General features: G+C 46.2%; 1 protein-coding gene across 4 annotated transcripts in view; it reads right to left on the reverse strand.

The window, feature by feature from the left end:
- Nucleotides 1-18,105, reverse strand: part of TENM4 (teneurin transmembrane protein 4) — a gene marked incomplete at both ends in the record, with an annotated part of 390,357 nt that overhangs the window by 129,395 nt on the left and 242,857 nt on the right. For all 4 annotated transcript variants that reach the window (XM_084236342.1, XM_084236341.1, XM_084236340.1 and 1 more), the window contains 3 exons: nucleotides 7,935-8,135; nucleotides 13,586-13,780; nucleotides 15,788-15,889. In XM_084236342.1, the coding sequence (XP_084092468.1) occupies nucleotides 7,935-8,135; nucleotides 13,586-13,780; nucleotides 15,788-15,889 (498 nt within the window). The remainder of the gene's footprint in view (nucleotides 1-7,934; nucleotides 8,136-13,585; nucleotides 13,781-15,787; nucleotides 15,890-18,105) is intronic.

The following is an 18,105-nucleotide window of genomic DNA, read 5'->3' on the forward strand; positions in this document are numbered from 1 at the left end:
TAAAGCCAAATTAGACTCTGTCACACTTCCACTTAACACTTTTCAGCTAGAACTTAAATAGCCTTTCAAGGCTATTCATGAGTATCGATATCCCCGGCTTCCTTCAATTCTTGCCTTTTCTCCCTACTCGACAAGTATCCTAAGCAAAGCCACTCCAAACTACTGGCCATTTCTAGTGAATCCCATGACTAGACCCTTCTTTGCAGATCTTTCACTTCCACAATGGGCGGCTGCAAGGTGCTTGCTTCTTCCTTCTCTCTCTGCCAACTCAGATCCAACCTCTGTCACCCATCTGAAATCCCACCTCCTCCAGGAAGCCCCCCAGTCATGACACTTGAAAGCCATTGCTCCTTTCCTTGAACCCTTGTGCTGCTGCCAGGAACACTACGGTGATGGCCCAATTTCTGAGTTTCTAGCAGTGTTACCAACTGAAGTGGACTGATGCCCAAGCCACAGATGATATCAGCAAAAACCTTCATAATAGCCAACGGCAGAGTTATGCAGAGGATAAACACAGACTCTGCAGCCAGAGAAGGCTGAATTTGAGCCCATGTGTTTCTAGAGTGCCTTGGGCAAGTCCAAAGCTCTCTGAACCCTAGTTACCTGTGAATCACAACATCTGCAATGTGAGAGGCTAATATATTTGCTGTTTGAATAAATCATGAAGCAAGCGCACACAGGAAGAGTTCTAGAAAATGTAAAATTTCCATTCAAAGAATAGTTATTATTTCAAAATTACAAGTTATCACACCAGCAGTTTGACTCAGGAAGACAAGCGGAGACTTTATATAAGATATCAGCTTGGGCATCCAAAGAGACCTGATTCTGCAGCCGCATTTCAGGAGAGCTGACATTTGCATACTGAAGAGCTCCAATTCTGATAGAAAATGTTTCAGGGCTGTCGGGGGAAATTCTATGAAATTACAAAGCTGTCAAGCTCCTGGTTTATCAACCTTTAACTCTGGCAGTATTTAGTAGTACGCCTGTCTGGGTCCAATTTCCCGGCCTTTGATTAAATGTTAGGAACTGACCATCTCATTGTAGTTAAACCTCCACGCTACTTCCCAGACAACTGGTGTCTCTGCCTTGCTTCAAAACCTCCTCTTCCTTCTCTGCTTCACTGTCAATCTCTCCAATATTTATTATTCTGAACTTTGATTTTAGGCTGTCACTTGCTATTGGGAAGGCGTACAGGAAATGTCAAGTCTCAATGGATATTACTCCTGGGGTGAAATTCTAACCTGAGCTTCCCCTCCCATAACATACCTATACAGAAATAGCTCAGCCTGATCACTTCCTTTTGATGTTTAATTGGATGTCAGTGCTTTGCTTTCTGGGCTGAGAAGCTAATGCTTCTCAGAGAGGGAACAATTCTGGCTACACAAATGAGACGTGTAACAGGGGAGAATGCTCAACGCGGAATCTAATTTTCTCTCCCATCCATGAACATAAGACAATTTCTCCAGCATTAAAGCATCTCACTCAGTCTTTCTGTCATTAATAAGAATTAAATTCTGTTCCTTCAAATTTAAATGTAATTATATTTTGCCTCGTAAATAAAACTGAATTACCATTTAAAAAATTTAGCACTAATGCAACTGCCATGTTTGGCGCTTTAATTTTTTTTTTAACCCCATCACTACTTTCAGTTTATTTTTTTAAAGGATTGGACTTATTTTCCTGTCAATAGTGACTTGATTTGATAACAGAGCTTTTCTGCTCCTTATCCATCATTATTATTACTTAAGTTCTGTGTTTTGCTTTTCTTTTCATTAGGGGAGGAGAATAATAGAAAAAAAAAATTGGAAGCTCAGAGGATCTGAGTTTGAACCCTAGAAGGTACCCTTAAGTTAAGCAGAACCTAGGTTAGGTTGAGCAGACATGGACCCTGAAAGGAAAATCTTCAATATGCACTGAAATATATCTTTGATGCAAGATTTCACTGATGCAAAGCATTCAGGGACCTCTATGATTTGGACTCTGCCTACCTTTCTGGCCCTACTTCACCCTTCCACCCCCGTGACTCCTTCTCACCTGTCTGACCTGAGGTAAGACTTTACAAAGAGCTCTGTCCCTTCATACCACCCCTCTACTTGAACCACCACCCCCTCCTTTGCCACCAGGGAGCCCCCTGCTCCTTGGAGTGGGAGTGGTCTCTCCATGCAGGCTTTGCTCTGCTCTGGAATGGAGCTCAGGAAGCTCATTATCCTAAAGGGAGGCCATGCTAAGGTTGTGAGGCCCTTGTGTGGCTGTTTGGAGATAAATGTGCCAGCACAGTAATTTCCCTTCACCTAGAGTCAATGCCCAGTCAATGACCATGGCGGGGGCGGGGGGGAGTGGTAGAGAGTCTCAGAAACCATAAGAAGGTTGTTTCTTTAAGAGAGAAACTGAGTCATTTAAGGTCACATAGACTCAAATTCAGGTCATGTGGTCTAAACCTTCACTACATAAACAAAACTCAAATGCAAATTTGTTTGCATCTAAGAACTCTTTGGTTAATTTAGATTTAATCATACCCTCTAAAAATTACATGAAATGGCATATTTATTGAGTGCCTACTGAATGCCAGCCACCACACTAGGCATTTTATACATACGCAATAATCTGAAAACAACCATGCAAGGCAGGCATCACTAACCACACTCTATGGATAAGCTCGGTTTTGGCAAGAAAAATCTAGCTTGGTCCCACTCCAAATCCCATGCAATTCTTACGGACTACACATGCTATCTCTGAACCCATACCACCGAATCTAAAACATCTCCACCTGTTATTCCATGAAACTCAATTGCAATAAAATGATAAGAATCATAAACCACCAGTGCGAGCATTTTATAGGCAGAATCTCTGCTATGTACTGCTTCTATGAACCAGTAACCCAAAGGAATAAAATGCAGTGAGAGCGCCCTCTCAAATAAAAGTCATTTATGGAAGACAAGATTGGAGAAAGCTCAGATCAGTGGAAATGAGGACTGAATTTATGAGGCTGAGGGCAGAGGCTCCTGGGATGGAGGGTGGTGGGAGGAAGACCTGAGGGAGAGCCATTGAGAGGCAAATGATGAATCCAAGGTATTGCATTTGAAACCATCTCCTGGAAAATTTCACACAGCCGGAAATCTTCAGAAGTCATTAGGCTCTGAAAGGAAGGTGGGCTTTTCCAATTTTAAGGACCATTTCAAAGAGGTTAAATTTCTTCCTTTCTCGAAGGCAGCTCTGAGCCAAGAGGATACACAGCCAACTACAAGAAGTGTTGGGGTTGGGGGGAGTCACCGTGCTCAGTAGAGTGTCCCCACTTTATGCAATGGCTGATGAGACTTCCAGCCAGCAGGCTACTCCCTGGAGGCTGTGAAATGATGCCGGCTCTTGCCCAGGAGGGGTTCTGGATGGCTGGCACTGAACATGAAACTAATATGAGCGAGTCTGGAAAGTGATGGAGAAGTAGAGAGATTTGGTTTAACCCCACAGAATGTGTGTAGGTGGTGGGGGTAAAAGGTGGGGGTGAGTCTTGAAAGAAGAGAACAGACTGTCTGTACTGAGCTGGGGTCTTCCTGGGCAGAGTCCTTAGCTGTAGTCCTCTCTCCTCCTTTTGACCCTCTCTCACTGGGTAGGTCATCCAGTGAGCACCTAATACATGCCACGGTCTGCAGGGGGGACACTGAGGGACTCTGCCCCTGTGCAGGTCACAGCATGATCACCACACACTGCTCAGCGGACCATGGAGTTTAGGGGTGGTAGGGCTTGGCGCCAAATCCTGTGTGAATCTAGACTCTCACTTATTAACTGGGGAACACTGGCAAGGAATTTACCTTTTCTGAGCTTCTGTTTCCTCATCTGGAAAAGGGAACTAGTAATACTTCCTTCCCAAGGTCCTGTAACTTTTAAGATAATGGTTGTAAAGCACTTAGTTCAGCACCTGGTACTCTTAGTATAGTTAAGTGTTAAGAAATGAGTGGTTGTTTAATTAATGCTTCATTCTGTGGCTTTTCAGGAGAAAAGACAAGATTGCTGACAAGGAAACTTCTTGGATGGAAAGGGAGCTTGAGGCAAGAACTGAGGACTGGGAAACAAAAGACCTGGGTTTAACTGAAACCCTGCCACACATTAGTGAAGGGAGGCTGCGCATTCTCCCACAGCCACACCTTTGCATCCATAGAACAGGAGCAATTGCAATCACCACCCCCACCACCACCATCATCACTACTACCATTGGGGACACCACCCCAAAAGTGATGTCTCACTTGGGATTGGAGTTGGCAGTACTATATAGGGGTGTTGGGGTACTACAGAGGGGTCCAGGGGGGCTACCAGTGGGGGTGTTGGGAGTGGGGCATGTAACCTGTGCTCTTCTGGGCCACAGGAATCTGTTCAAGCATCTTGTGTGGTTTGTCAGGAAGGAAGACCACATGAATGAGGCTGGATTTAACAAGGGATTTCTTAGATGCGATTGGAAGCCAAGTTCCCGGGAACCCAGGGGCCTGAGTAAACACTTGTATAAAGTCTGACTTCACTGTTTCCACAAACCTAACTAGAGTGCTGGGGAACTTGTCAGCTCACATTTCATTACAGGCTGGTTGCTGAGTGCAGGGCATGTTGATTTAAGCTGCCTTCATTAAATCCTGTTCTCTGTGCCAAACAGCAAGACACTCATCTTGGGGAAGAGACAGTCCTCCTTTTTAGGAGGGCCAGATGGTGAAGGCCCATCTCTGCCCACCCCTCCACCCACAGTCAGTGCTGATGGTGCAAAGATCAGTCAGAATGTGTCTGCCGGCCTGCAGCTCTGAGGCAAAGCTCCGGGCAGTGTTCGTGTCAGCCCTGCCAGGCCAGGGCAAATCAACACCGAAAAAATGACTGCAGCTACTGTGTGCCGGATTCTGAGTTGAGTTGGGCACTCAGGTTCACCATTTGACTGATATTTTCTCACTGAATCCTCACAGCAGCCCCATAAAGCAATTTTACCCAAAAGGAAACTGAGGTTCGGGGGGTGGGGCTTAAATCAACATGCTGACGTCATTCAACTAATGGGGAGCAGGTCTTTGAAACAAAGGTCTGAGTCTGTTCATTATCCTGCAGTTAACTCTGAAAACACAGACAGCCCCACCCCCATGACAACGGCATCCACTCAATGAGGCCCCTCTTGTATAACTTCATGGAAAAAACTCAGAAATCTCCAAAGAGCTTCCAGGGAGGGAACGTTCCCTTGGAAGGGGGGGTGAAGCGAGGACATGAAGGGCTCACCAAGGCAGCCACACGCACATGTGCACATGAGTTCCATACTTAATGACCACAGGTCCTCAGAGGGAGTGTTATCATTATCTCCATTTCTCAGAAAAGGACCCTGAAGTCAAGAAAAGTTGAGTCACATATTTAGCACATGGCAAAGCCAGGATTCAGTAGGGGGTAAGAGGAGAGACCACCTGTGAAGTGGTCAGCTGAAGATGATAGCGGAGGAGAGAGCAGCCTGTGGAGGCAGCACAGAGGGCCGGGAAGTGGGCGAGGCCCAGGGCCTTGGCTAAGCTTCGCTCTCAACTTCTACATCATCAACAGTGAGCCTCCAGCAAGTCACTGTGAGCCCTGAGCCAGAGGTGGGAACGACGTTATACCACACCCACCGCCCTGCCTGCTCCCGGGGCAGCGGTTGCACAGTACCGTGTGTGAGGCACTCAACAAACACAAACTTCACTGCTTCAAGGGGAGACAGTAATTTTGATGCCACCTTTTGCATTCCTGGGCTTGGGGCGATCACCTCCCTATTTTAGTCAGTTACAGATTAGAGATTTCAAAACTACAAGCCACATTTCTGAAAGGGCATATCTCATCTTTCCTCTATCAAATGACAATAATATCAAGGGCTCTCATCGAATGTTTTAATGAGAATGGTAACAATAGTTAACATTTTCTAAGCCCCTATCATAGGCTAAGTAGCAAGCTACCAGCACTGTTTTACATTATCTTAAGTAATTCTCCAAATGATAATTTTGCAGAAGGTGGGTACCGTTATTATCTCCATTTTACATCTTAGAGAAGTAACTTGCCCCATATAATAACTAATTGTAGCAAGGATAGCATTAGAACCTGGGGTCAGGGGCCCTTCTCAGCATATAAAGCTCCTTTGCCTTCACCTAGGAAGCCATGGATGACATGTTTGATAGCAGTTATGGGGTTGTGGTAAACAGAATTGAGGAAGATGAGGCCTCACGATTCTATTCAAAGCTGCTTCCAGTGATTCTGCAGTCTCCTCTTGCAGGTCCAACTCAAGAAAGCTGAGTGATCTCACCGAAAGTTATACCTGCTTCTGTTGGAGGCTGCAGAGTTGCATCAGGGATTAACAAAGCAAAGACAGCTATATACCTACCATAAATCATCTTTGTGGGGACTTTATCAACAATACAACTCAACGTAGCTATAAAAGGACGATTTATTATGTTGCTATAAACAGAATATATATAAAGAATTATTCCTAAGACTCCACACACATCTGTGTTTGCAATCATGTCTTTACACGAGCTTTGCAAACAAGAATAAAAAGTCCAATTTAGACAGTGTATTGAGTGTCAGTTCTCCATTCAGTGGGGAATGGAAACTCAGTCACCCAAAGGCTCCAATGCTGTGTGGATCTCATTTTTGTCAAAGATCTAAACCATCTTTCCTGGTCACAACCAGAACTACTGATACATAACATAGTGAATTAATTTGAACTCTGCTTTATTTAAATAGGGTGGTGAATCACCTACTCACTGTAGGTGAGAGTAGATATAGAATAAAAAATCTGTAGCTGCATCTGTCATTACTTTTTAGCTGTGTGTCCTGGGGAAGATTAATTAAATTTTTTTCTGGGCTTAAACTTCTTTATCAGTTGATTTCATTTGTTTGTTGTCTCCCTTCCTACATCTAAGAATATAGGTTCTACTAAAGTCATGCTTTCCTATCTCTTTATCCCCTTGGATTAGGAGAGTGCCCAGCACACAGTAGGTGCTCAGTAAGTATCCACTGAATAAAATGCTATGTCCGTTGGTAAAAAAAGGATGATGACACCATTCTCACAGGGTTTTTGTATGGATTTCAGCTGTGGACACTATTTAAAACAGAGATTAGAAGTAACCATACCAACTCTTTGTCAGGACTATGCTAGGTGATTCACACAGGTTCTCCTTTAATCCCCCGTGTGAAGGTCTATAACCATAAAGTGCATATAAACAGAAGAGTGACAGTATCATTATCCTTGAACTTTATATGTAGACACCCTGTGGTAAACCAAATACCACAAGCAAGAACACATTCAATCCTGAGCTCATTCACACATTGTATTATTCATTCATTACTGTTTACTGAGCAGTGGCCATGGGCCAGGCCTGTGGAGTCCTGGCATTGCAGAGTGACTGAGACAGGTCTTCTACCCTCATGGAGCTTAGAGTCTAGCAGGATCAGGGTGGCAGGTGGGGGCCAGATCACAGAGAACTCTAAGTACTAGCCGAGTTTGGACTTCATTCTACAGAATGAGTGAAACAAAGGGCTTGACAGGTAGGCCATGAGTTCATGTCCACATGAGCCAAGCTCCACCCATGCCAATATCCCCGAGATACATTGCTCCCTACGGCCTTGCCTCTAGGGATGTCCATCTTGAGGTGAGACACGAGATTTCGGTGAAACTCATCTATCATTATAATCACACGGTGAAGGGGCAATGTTTTGACCCTCAGGGTCACCATGATGAAAGGAATGGTGTGAAGGTATGATTTTTGCATCCTCTATTCATCTAAGAGTGGAGGTTTAAGGGCTAGAGTTCAGGGAAAGAAGAAAGCATTCAGAGACAGGGGCAGTCCTCTGCTACACGAGAGGGGACAGGGTCTGGCCACTGATGGGGATGGAACGGTAAACATGTTACATGGAAAGCCCCTCTCTCCCTCCAAGCTGGGTCCTCCACCCCCTGCATTTACCAATAGAACAGTCGTGTCCCGTCCAGCTTGGGTCACAGCTGCACAGCCCGGTGTCTGGGAGGAAGGTTCCATGTCCCGAGCACTGGTCCAAGCAGGTGGCCCTGGGTGTCTCGCAGTTGGTGCCACCCCATCCCACAGAGCAGTGGCATTCGCCTCGCACGCAGACACCGCGGCCGGAGCACGTGGGGTCCATGCAGTCCACTGGACACAGAGAAAGAAAAAACAGGTGAGCAGCTGACCCACAGAAGAGAGGAGTTTCTTTAAGCAGTCTTCCACACTTTGGGGAAGGGGGTACCACATGCTCCAGGAAGACACAGACTCCCTGCGCAGAGCCCACAGGGTGCGGCAAAGAGCCACTAATGACTCTAGCAAATGGTAGACCTGGGTTCCTGACTGCCTGTGTCTCTGAGTCTCCTTCCTTCACATGTAAGATGTGGATCCAGAGTCCTAGCCTGGGTTTGTGGGGTGGACAGAGTAGGAAGTAGGTATCAAGTGCTAATACAGAGCCACCACATCTGTAATCACTGCAGTAATCCAGCCAGGACTCTGCTTTGTTCAATCCCGTGTGTCTATCTCCCAGAAAAGAGCACACAAATCTTTGAAGAACTCAACAAATCTTTGTCAAACAGTCTTATTGTTTCAACTTCATAATGCAGCTTTACTTATGTGAGTATGTGGGGCTGAAAAACAGAGTTTCCATAATACAAACAAGAATTTATTTTGCATTTCAGTTCCATTAGCTTTTATCATCTTCCCCAAATTCTTGTAACTGATAAGACTTTCAAACCTCACTCTACAGAGCACAAACATCTCAATGACTAGTCAACATTATATGGTGGCTTTGCACAGCTTCTTCTCAAGCGGCAGGTGGACGATATAGCGGCAGTCAAGCAGCACCAAGGTTCATAGGCCCAAGTTCAGAGTGGTCCCAAGAGACTAAGCCAGAAAGAGGGGAAGAACAGTAACATTGAGAATGTTACTCCCACAGGCTCTGTGCCTGTGGGAGGTGCTTACAGACATTACCAGGCTAGGTTTTCTCAATAACATAGTGGGATGCAGATGCAGAAACTGGGGTTCAGAGAGGTAAAATGATTTATACCTGAGCAGATAATTAAACCTTGCCAGAGAGAAAGCTGAAGACAGGCAGGTCTGTCTGATTGTGATATTCTGCTACTGGGGTTGATTTTCCTCAATCAAAGCTTTAGTTACAGGCCTACACAAAAATTAGCCGAGACCACTAAAGTTCCACAAAGCTCTGCACAGAAAATGTAGAAAAGTATTGAGCATTATGTGTGCCCCATGGGGCAGCAGAGAGTGGACAGAGCTGGCAAAGGAGGGTGTTCTGTGTTCTTTACTCAACTAAAATGCTGTCAGATCTGCCTGGTGTTCTGGAGGGTCGGGGCTTCCACTCATTTTGCAATGGTAAGAGGACAATGGGGTGCTGATTTGTCCCAGCACATAGCTGGTGCGGAAAAAGTTTTGCTGGAGCAGCAATGAGCTCCAGATAGGAGCTTATGAAGAAATCCTATGATTTAGAGGAAGGAACTCAGGACTTGACCTCTGGTGTGCTAGGTTCAAGGGTCGGGAGACAAAATGTACTGATTCTATACCATGGTCAAGTCACAAACCTCTCTGAGCTCCCATTTCTAGGGCAGGTGTGAGATTAGCACCCACCTCTGGGGTTGCTGTGAGGACCAAATGACAATGAGGCTTTGAAAGGACTCTGTGAGCTGTAAGTTGTTGGAAAGAAGTTACTTTTCCATCTTCACAGGCTATCCAGCAGTAAGACTTAGTGAAACTCTGCTCAGAGCTCATTTATAATTCAAACAAGCTTTTACTTTCTTTATCAATTAAATTTTATAACCCTGTATATTTGACTTTTGCACAAAGGACTGGGAAACTGGCCTCACAGACACCAACGGGCAGAGTTTTTACAAACGGCAGCATTTTGGGAACAGAATGTTTATTTTGAGGGCCAGCTTATTAAGAAAACTTTTTTACTACTTCGGTTTTCAAAGGAGCTCAGCTTAATGACCTAAATGATAAATATGAAGATCAGAGGCCAGGAGCAACCTTGTGCTAAAAACATAATAATGGTAACAACAGCAGCAATAATAACAATTAGCATTAATTTAGTCCCTCTCTGAGGCCATATTTTGCTATTAAACCTTTTATATACATGATCTCTTTTAACTCTAATAACAGCCCTCAAAGTAGATGCCATTATTATCCTCATTTTAAAGATGAGGAAACTGAACACAGAAAGGTTAAATAACTTGCTCAATACCACACAGTGGTGAGTGGAGGAATTCAGATTTTAATCACTCTTTCCTGGTGCAGATTTCCTGGTATGTCGTCTATAATCTTACTGGTTCAGAAATACATGTATACATTTGTACAAACAAGGGCACCCAAAGTGGTTAAGAGTAGAAATTAAAAAAAAAAAAAAAGACAAGGAAACAAGGAGAGAAATAGGGCAAAGAGGAGAATTAATGAAGTCAAATGTAGGCAAAGAGTCTTTTATCTTGCAGTCCCTGGGTACCAGTTAATAATGGCTAAAGTATGACCTGTTGGGTTTCCTGATAATTAAAAATAATAAAAATAATAATAGTGATAAATTTTCATGACCTGCCTCAGATCTCAGAACCCCAGAGGGATTATTCTGGCCCATTAGGTTACTATGATATTTCCCTCAATCCAAAGAGGAAACAAGTCAGCCATTCCTATCTCCAGCATGTAAAGATATTTCCTGTTGTGTGAGTGCCTGGACCTTAGCTTTGGGTTGAAGCTGTCATCTAAGGCGCCCTCAAGTTTGAATCTATAAATCTGTTTGCCTGTTAGCATGCAAGCTGAGAGGGTGCCAAGTTTAGCATGAGGCCCTTGGCATCACCATCCTGTTCCTCAGACACAGTAAGTCTGAGAGAGGCTCAGGAACCAGCAAAGTGAAACCTACACTCTCAGAAGATGGTCCAGACAGGGAACAAAGATCGGAAGGAAGTGATGAGAGGCTACCTCCAGGCAATGACTTGGCCAACCAGGTGGAACACGAGGGAAGTTTTAAAAAGGACAGCTTCCCCAGGACAGGCAGTTCCAGGAAACCTCTGCTGAACTGCCAGAACACCATCCCTGCTTACCCTGAACCTAAGGCCATGAGGACCCCTTATCTGCCCTCCCTTTCTGGGGCCTCTGGCGAAGGGAACCCTAAGATGAGATGGAAGTTTCCAGAAGAGTCTTTACTTCCCAGGAAGCCAAGAGTAACACAGGAAAAACCAGCCAGCCTGCTGCAGGGTTGGGTGTGGGGGGGCCACTGTGCTGAAGGGGGCAGGTTGGCAGGGAAGTGGGCTGAATCCCCTTTAGGAGACAGTCTAACTTAATCTCTTCTTAGAAGAGGTGCCAAACAGTGACATTTTTGTTCCTCTGCAGAGCTTGCCATTTAAGCCAAAATTCTGGCAGAAGCTCATCCCATTAACGAGATGATGACGCCTGCATGGCAGGCTGCAAACACAACTCTCCCCAAATGTCCCACGCTTGGATGACCACACAAGCTATTAGAAGTTCTTTGGGACAAAAAATACAGCTTCTCACTTTTCACTACAAAGGGTCTATGCTGTTCTCCCCCATCCCCAACTCCCTCCAAGAGTCCCATCGGCCTGATTTAGGCTTTTAAAAATATGGGGCAATAAACTTCAGAAAGAAAAGGGTGGAAGGGAAAAAGTAAGCTTGTTAGCTGATGTTTTATAAACAGTGCAGCGGGGCCCCGAGGAGGGGCACAGAGAGAAGGGAAGAGGACAAAGGCTTCGAGAAACCCCCTTTATAAACACAGGACTATGCAATGATGCTTCACCAGAGAGATAGAAATAATAAAAGGAATCAGTACCAGATGGGCCACCTCAGAAAAGAAAGCAGGAGTGCAAACACTTCTTTTCAAAAAGATAATGTAAATCAGAGAGCTAAACAACTTCTTCCTCTCCTTGTAAGTCAGCCGGCACTCGGGGGCACTGTCCGGCACTCGGGGGCACTGTCCAGTGCCAGCTGACCTTCAAAGGACAGCCTTCCCTGCGGGCCCACACAGCATGTGTGGGGGATGGGGGGTGGGTGGGACTGCCCTGCAAGGTCAAGAGGAATCGCCTCATAGTTTTTCTTTCCTTCTCAGGGTCTTCATCACAAGTGGCTACAATGAAAAGGGAAAGCAGATGAAGGTCCCTATTGTCATTAGGGGACGTCCAGTTCCTTTGTTTGAGGGGCCGGTGCTCTCCTCTCTCCAACAGCCCGAAGTAATCCCTCTCCCAGTTAACAGGACTCCAGCTACACGTGGGGTTGACAGAAAGACAGCCCGTCCCAGAGAGATGATTTTCAGACACTAATTCCTTCCTGTTTTTCACTTTCTTAAAATAGGCCCGTTATATTCTCTCTCGGTTTTTGTTTGTTTGTTTTTTCGGAAAAAATGATGCCTCGATAGGGGGCTGTCTGTTAAATCCCAAATGGGTTAAGAGAGCTAGCTCTCCTGGCATCTCTTCCACCCACTGTAGAAGGTGCCAGGCCCTAGTCACAGGCAGTGTTCATCAGTTTCAGGGGCAAATCCATCCATTTCCAAAACTTCAGTGAGTGGCGTGAAATAGGAAATGTGCTTCAATTGTCTCCAGAATAAAATTAACAATGTAAGTGCTAACATTTATGGGGCATTTACTCTGTGTCAGACACTGGGTCATTTAATTTGATCCTTACCATGGCCCTCTGAGGAAGGTATTCCCGTTTTGTAGATGAGAGAACTGAAGCTAGTTAATGGCAAAGCCAGGACTCCAACCTGATTCTGATTCCCAAGTGTGTATTCATAAAAACTACACTATACTGCTGGTGGGTAAGACCCCTCTCCTTTGGAAATCCCATGCAATCAAGGGGAGAAAACAAGGGTCTGGAGGGAGAAGACGTGGGTGAATCATAGCCTGCATGGGTTAGCTCTGTGATCAAAGGTATGTCAGTATTCACTCACGAAATAGAAACATTTACTTATATCACCTGGTTAGATTTTCTAAGAAAGAACTGATGCTGCTGTTAAATCATCAGTTAACCTTCTAGCCTCAATCTCCACAGGCATGAATTTACTTTATGAAGGAAAGATGGGCACTGAAGAGCCACAAACATGAACACACACACAAGCGTGCACAAGCACATGTGGTTGGCCACCTGCAAGAGCAGGATAACAGAGGACGGAGTCTTGAGGTCTATAATAGTCTTCTACTGCAGAGATCAGGAGATCAGATAAGCTTAAAAGGAGTATAGAAAGAACTGGGACTATGGAGCCAGAAAGATGGGCTGAAACTCACCTCTGCTGTGTACCGCTATGTGACCCTGGGCAAGTCACCTGATTGCCTGAGAGGATTACCTGTTCCTACTGGGGTTGAAGTGACCTGATACAAGACTTCTAGCACAGCGAGTGCTGAAAACATGACACCACTCCTCTCTTCACTGAGCAGGACATTGGCTTGTCCTCATCCTTTTGATTAACGACTGTTGCTAAAGGCTTCTTGGCTCAGGGATGGAGGTCACAGGGTCACTCAGGAGGCCCCCTCTGTTCCCGCACATCCTCTTGGCCCTGCACGCTGGTCATTATCTCAGAACCAGTGCTGGTGCGGCCTGCCCACCAGTCTTACCTTCCTCGCAGCTCTCGCCCTTATAGCCAGGGTTGCAGATGCAGGTGCCCATGATGCAGGTGCCATGGTTGCTGCAGGCCACGTCGATGCACTGGTTGGTGGGCACGTCGCACTCAGCGCCCTTCCAGCCACTGTGGCACAGGCACCGGCCCTTCATGTACTGGCCATTCCCACTACAGAGCACGGGGCAGGAGGCTGCAGACATAGCACAGAGCTCTGCGTGAGTCCACCGTTGCTGCTTTGTCCCTGTCTTCCCTTGGCCAGCTGGTTTGAACATTAGCCTCAATATTTTGCCCTGTGTGCCCATCTGTTTCTCTTGCTTTGTTTGTTTCCAGCTTAAACACATCTGAAATTATAGGCAAAGGTGCGAAGTGCAGGGCCAGGTGGAGTTGGTGCCCACCATGCTGCTGGCCCCCTACCCCCTCGGGTTACAGTGCAGCCCGGGACCCTCTGTCAGGACGCCTCAGTCTGTTCTTTGGTCTCACTGGAAATGACAGTAGCTGGGCCTCCTGCTGCCCCTTCTTCCCCCAGCACTCTCCTCCTGAGAGCACTCCATTTCCTTTCCATACCTCATCTGCAGTGCCACTTACTCTTCTTTAAGCAGCAAACCTCAGCTTCTTTTGCCTTTCTGGCCCCCACTCAAGCCCTGTACACTACTGCCCCATAAGAGAACAGCTGAGCCCTATTTGGTGCTTTAAAGCATTATCTTTTCATTCTACCTTTTAGTGTAAAGGGCTTTGTGATCATCGGTACAAAGGACACTATATAAAAATAAATTATATTGCACTGTGCTGTAAGTACCTACCAGACTTGCTGAGATACAATAAGGCTGTTTTATACATGACTCTTAACTTTAAGTGCATATGGGATGAGACAGAAATTCCTGTGACAGTGATGACTCATCTCTCCCTTCTGCACCACCTTCCAGGCCCCCACCTGGCTTCTTTTCTTTTTAAAGCACTCAGCACGTAATCACTGCACCTCCTTGGGCTGCCGGCTCTGCTACCTCAAACTGAGTCTTTCTCGCAATTGAAAGAGTAAGCAGAACCCCCCAAGCTGCACCAGGCCGGCATTGGCGGCCCTGTGTCCTCGGCTTGGAATCCCATCTCCACTTCCCGCCGATGGACACCACTGCAGCAGCAGGTCTCATTAAAGGGTCTCCTCAGGGGAGACTTTCTGGTCCTTTCTTTGTCCAAGTAAGACAGTTGCTCCCTTTCACTCTGACAGATGCCTCCTACATTCAGCCTCGTTCAAGTGTGTTCTGCTTACTGAACTGCTTTGTAATGCTCTGACTTGTCTGCCTCCCAGCCTGAGAGCTCTGGGTGGAGTGCAGCTCAGTGCTGCACCCCAGTGCCTAGCATAGGACTGAGTCCTAAAGGGGACAGAGTAGATGCCTACTGAATGAGTGAAGAGGTGGGAAAACCAAAGGAAGAGGCCATTCTTGGGGGGTGGGGATGTAGGAAGACCCTGAGCTCTCTTCCTCCCATGGACACACCCATGGACACCTATACAAGGAGTAATTTCTTCAAAATGGAAGGGTAAGTTTTATTTTCTCAATGGAGTGCTAAATTCTCAGCAACTACAATCTCCGTCGGCATTTTTCTTGTTAATTCTTCTTGGCCAAAACTACAGGCTAAAGGCACAGGGAAGAGGCAGGGCGGCCTTTTAAACAATCTCAATAGGGGTTATCATTAGCACTGTATGTGCCAAATAGCTGCAACATCAGGGTCTTGTGTGGTGAAGAACAGCCTTGCCTCCCAAGCCCCCGCCCCCACTCCCCCCAACCTTGTTGGCTTCAGCCAAGATTCTGTCTGTGCTATTAGAGGGTGTAATAGAGCAATAACTCAGGCCCCATCCCCTGGGCCACAGAGAAAACACACCAGCTGCAGTGGAGCTTCAAAGACACCGGGCAAAGGCTGATTACTTCTCTGCTTTTCAAAGGACCCCTCTGCCACTCCCCATGCCTCCCCCAAACGGACACTAAGTTCAGCGAGGTTGCCCCTTCCTGGTGCGATGCACATGTGGGTACCAGCGGCTGGCCGGGCAGCGGCTGTGTCTGCAGACCTCCCTCTCAGGGATGGCCCTCGGGATGGCTTTTGTTGGCCCTGAAGGAGCCTGAGTTGGTGTTCCTGCCCTCAGCAGCAGCGGAACCTGAGCCGGGTGCCCGGCCGCAGAGAAGGGGCTCACTTGCAGAGGCCTCACCTCTGCCGCAGTCAGGGCCCAGGAAGCCCAGGAAGCAGTGGCAGGTCCCCGAGATGCAGTCTCCATTGCCGAAGCAGTTGCTGGGGCAGTTATCCACCGATTCTGGGGGAGAAGAGAGGGAGAGTTGAAGACAGAAACCCCTTTATTCAAAGAGGGGACCCCAGGATCCAGCCCCAGGTTAAGCCTGACACACATGAGCGCTTCCGGACCGTCGGTGAAAGGAAGTGGGAGGGTTCACAGTGTTACTTGTGCTCTTGCTGAGGTGTTCTGGAAGACACCTGCCTCGACCATTTTTTAGGAACCAAATCTGTATCTACAAATGCATTAGAAATTCTTTAGCAGAGCGCGCTGGAAACCACCCTTCAGCTTATTAACAGTGTTTCCCTTTGGATACTGGGCTATTGGACAATTACCGTGGTCTTCTTTATATACTTGTGTTTCACACTTTTCTTATAATGGAGTAATATTCCATGAATTCATTTTTTCATAAAATGACTGGGCCTCTGTAAATGTCTTTTCTTACCGCTCATTTTTCATCTAACGGTCCAGGTTCCCCCACTTCTCATCTAGGTTAATGCAGTGACCTCAGCTTCCTCTCTTGTTCTCCACCTGATTCCTTCTCCACCCAGCAGCCTCACTGTCTTCTCCGGAACAAGTCTGATCCTCTTGCATAAAACCCCTTCCTGACTCCCATTTGCTAAGATATTTGAGGCCTTTCAAAAGGCATTGGATTTTTCTCTTATCTTTCCTTTGCCCTTCCTTCATCCCAGTCTCTGCTAGCATGTCCATATTTTTTCTGGAATGTTACTTTCTCTACTTCTTCCTAATACTTTTGGTCTACTCTGTGTGACATGGCCAAGAAATAAAGCATTCATTTCAGAAGATTCATCAAGAAATTAATTAGTCAATGTTTGTAGCTCTACTTAGTAAATCTGTTATCTAGAAAATCTCAATAATGCCAGATGAAGAATAAAGCGAAGAAGCCGCTGTGTACTAAACTGCCATGTATTTCATGCAGTTTATCTCATTTCACTGCCACCAATTTTTTGAGCATGTGTTGCTATTAACACACTTTTTAAAGGAGTCTGAGAGAGAGAGAGAGATAAAAGTACTCACTGAAGGCCACACAGCTACTAAGACACATGGAGGCAGGATTTGAACCTAGGCCTTTGGTCCCAAGTCTGATTATCTCAATGATAATACACTCTCTGGGCCTTGCAGAGACATGCCAGAGGTCTCAGACTGAGCAGCAGAGTCAGAATTGCAAGTAGAGGAAAAAGTCTGCAGGGAGAGGCAGAGCTAAGGATTCAGCCTCTTTCCCTAATTTTCATCTGTGAGGAAGCCAAGAATAAAGCCTCTGTTAAATAAGATGTTAGCATATAAGACAGGAGCCCATGTCCTGAAATTTGCAGCTTATCTGGGAGAAGGAGATAACTGTCCCTTGGATGGAAGCAGGAGCCAGGGAAAAAGCTCTGCTTGGACATAAGGAGACCAGCATGTGGGTCTATGCCAGGTGCCAAAAGCAGCTTCCTTCCTCTCTCCAGGCCTCATCTTCCTCAAATGCAAAATGAAAGCACTGGCAGGGGTGATCCCTCGGACTGCGTTCTGTTCTAAAATTCTTTCTATCATGAAGAGCAACAGTGAAGAAAAGGCATCCAGAAAAAGCCATCAAGGCTTGACACTTCAGGTCAATGCAATGGCAACTGCTATGGGGCAAAACCGGGAGAGCAGAGGCTTTTAGGAAGAGATGGACTTGAAGAGTGGTTTGGGTATGAATAGATGGGATGTGCAGAAAGCCCATTCCCAAGTGTCTGCCATTACCAACTTGGAAACTATTTAAAAACTTAGGAAAAGGGGGCAGGATATGGTTCCTTTTGTTAACGGGAAATCCCACACACTCCAGGTCCCTCTTTAACACAGGAGCTGTTAAGAACAAGAGGTTCTGGGCTTCCCTGGTGGTGAAGGCAGTTGAGCGCAGCGCTGTGAAGCTGTCCACAGCCTCTGAAGCACCAGTTCAATCACCACCGGCCTCAGAGCAACCCACATGGCGCAGCAGACGTCTCCTGTCCTGCCCGCTGCTGCCCTCAGTAGTGTATTTAATCAGTCTGCCTGTTCTGTTACCCGCTCTGTCTCTGGTGAATCCTCTCACCCTCCCACGCATCTGGCCTGTACCCCAGCTCTTGTATAAATAAAAAAAATAAGTCTTATATAAATAAAAAAAATAAAAAAATAAAATAAAAAGAACAAGAGGGTCTAATCCAACATGTGGCCTCACTTCAGGTCTGGGTCACAGCAGAACAAGTTTCAAAAGCCAGGGC

This window comes from Talpa europaea (genome assembly GCF_964194135.1).
Source record: "Talpa europaea genome assembly, chromosome: 1".
Lineage (NCBI taxonomy): Eukaryota > Metazoa > Chordata > Mammalia > Eulipotyphla > Talpidae > Talpa > Talpa europaea.